Below are 2,828 nucleotides of genomic sequence, written 5' to 3' on the forward strand. Positions count from 1 at the left end.
GACGACCCCGTTTTCTTATCCCACCACCCAAACACCAGAATTCTTTCCCATTGCTCCTTTCGAGTTAGTCAGACCAGATACACTACACTCAAGAGTCAAGGATGAAGCAGGTTCAACATTATTTCCCCTTCCTTCTTTTCTTCACGATCTTCTTCACTTCTGCTCAGTCGCAGGCAGTGTCTTCGGGACCATCAGGCCCCACCAACATCACTTCAATCCTGGAAAAGGCCGGCCAGTTCACCACCTTCACCCGCCTCCTCAAAAGCACCCAGGTGGCCGACCAAATCAACACGCAGCTTAAAAACTCCAACCAGGGCCTCACCATCTTCGCACCCACCGACAACGCTTTCTCCACCCTCAAATCAGGCACGCTAAACTCCCTCACCGACCAACAAAAAGTACAGCTGGTGCAATTCCACATCCTCCCTTCTTTCTTCTCCATATCGCAGTTCCAAACCGCCAGCAACCCTTTGCGTACACAGGCCGGTGATAGCAGCAACGGCGAGTTCCCGTTAAACGTAACCACCTCATCAGGAAACCAAGTGAATATAACCACAGGGGTCGTCGACGCAACACTGGCTAATACTATATTTACTAATAACCAGTTTGCTGTATATCAGGTGGACAAGGTGCTGCTTCCGTTGGATATTTTTGGGGCAGCTGCCTCGCCGGCTCCAGCACCGTCTAATAAGCCTGAGAAGAGGGTTTCGGGTTCCGATGCTCCTTCTGGGTCTAAGAATGATGCCTCCGTGGACACTTCTAGTGCAACAGCAACAACAGCAATGTCCTTTGGAGTTGCAGTTAGTGCCGCATTTTGTTGTTTGTGGTTCTGATTTTTGTGTTGATTAATGAAAATGAAATATTGAGCGCGGCTGTTATCATTTCGATCTACTCTATTAAATCACTATTCTTTTGATTAATTTCTCTCTCGCTATTACATATTTTCCACTATCTATGAATTAAGTTAAGGAATTTTTTTTTTCAAATATCGATCCAAGGGTTATTAGACCTTGCCACGATAATTTTGTAAAATATTTGTGGGATTTTTATATGGTGAGTAATGCTGTACATACTCACTTCTACACACCCTTAAGTGACTTTTAAAACAACCATCAGCTTTGATATGAATATTTATTAAATTTTAATCCAATGGTGATTTTAAAAGCTACTTAAGAGTGTGGAGAAATGAGTGTACAGAAGTGAAAGTGTATAACATTACTCTTATATGGTATATATATAGCATTACTCTATATTTTTTGGTCCGATGGAGGTCTATGAGGCCTAATGGTTTCTCAAAGGAAGGTTTCACTTTCTCTTTGTTTAAAGAGAAATGTTATACATATTTTCAAGTGTTTACCTTCAAGTGTCTACTTTAATTCTTAACGTAACAATATAAATCACTATTGAATATTACATGCATTTTTATTTGTTATTTAATCTAATAGTGATTTTTACTATCTTTTAAGATCTCGTCTCGGATGTATGCAGGATTTGGTTCGATCTAAATCCCTTGTATGAAAGACAAGATTTACCAATTCAACAAAACTAATTGAGGCCCGCAAGATAAAATTATTCAGTTGTCAATTTTTTTTAGTTAAATCAATTTTTAGCTACTTTTTTAGATCATAAGAGCATCCTCAATGGACTCTTTACTTCAAAAATTTCACCAAATTTTGGTGAAAGTTCTTAAAAAACTCCATGCATTAAACTCTTCAAAAAAAAGTGATAGTTAAACTCAAAAAAATAGATTCTTGAACTAAAATTTAGAAAAAAATTTAAAGAGCCCGTTGAGAATGCCCTTAGGGCCTAGTAGATCAAAATTAAGAGAATCTTTCGCATTGGGCTTTTTTACGGAGCTGAAGTCCAATGAGTTATTGATGGATTGGGATTAGGCCTGCCTGTCTAAACAGGCCCTTTCTCAATTAATTGTCCGATTGCTAGAATTTCAGTTCATATCGCTGAAAAAGTCAGAGCCCATTTACAAAAAAAAAAAAAAAAAAAAAAAAAAATCAAAGCCCGAATTCCTTAAAAAACTTGATAAGACATTTCTCTGATAGGCCTAGTTGGTCTTTACATAGAGCATGGCTGGGGCTGTTGTGTCAGGCCTCCAAAGCAAAGTTTAGGAAATGGGCTGAAAATGGACCACTTGAAGGGAGGTCTGTTAGATAATCATCGTTTTCATGACAGCAGCCAATATGCACATCGACAGTTATCATTCTGCTATCATCTGCTATGATGTTATAACTAACTCTTGTCTTAAAAGTTTCAATTATATCATATGATATAATAATACGTGAGTGCAAATCAACCATAAAAAAATAAAAAATAAAATTAGTAACTGATTTTTATTGTCACGTTTATTTCAATTGTATGACAATCATATATCATTTTATTAAATAATGTGTGGAAGGAATACAAGAAGGGTTGACAGAATGAAGTGAAAATCTATGTAGGAGCAATTAGTATTTGGAGAAAGAAACATTAGTCGGGACTCAGGAGAGAGAAAGAAAAACCCCTCCCGCTAATTTTTTTTTTTTTTTTTTTTTTTTTTCTTTATTTGCATTTTGGGGACTTATATTCAATTTTAAAGTGTCCCCAAAAACCTGAAATGAAAGAATTAAGAGGGTCATTTCATAATTGGATCTAAATAAAATTAAAGTAGGCAACCATTGATCCATTGGTTCCACCATAGCATCATCACAACATCTCACCCTTTACCACCTTAAATCGAGGTTCTCTTACCACCTTAATTTGCATCATTTCACCTAACTCTATGCTTATATGTACCCACAATCCACCACACATGAGAATCAAGGCCTTGTAAAAAA

At 37.1% G+C, this 2,828-nt stretch overlaps 1 protein-coding gene across 1 annotated transcript; it reads left to right on the forward strand.

Moving 5' to 3' along the window:
* LOC133873125 (fasciclin-like arabinogalactan protein 11) lies at positions 1-885 on the forward strand. Its single transcript, XM_062310849.1, has one exon. It carries the CDS (start codon positions 102-104, stop codon positions 831-833), a length of 732 nt encoding a protein of 243 aa, XP_062166833.1. The 5' UTR covers positions 1-101; the 3' UTR covers positions 834-885.
* The last annotated feature ends 1,943 nt before the right edge of the window (positions 886-2,828 follow it).

Source organism: Alnus glutinosa, chromosome 7 (genome assembly GCF_958979055.1).
Source record: "Alnus glutinosa chromosome 7, dhAlnGlut1.1, whole genome shotgun sequence".
Classification (NCBI taxonomy): Eukaryota; Viridiplantae; Streptophyta; class Magnoliopsida; order Fagales; family Betulaceae; genus Alnus; species Alnus glutinosa.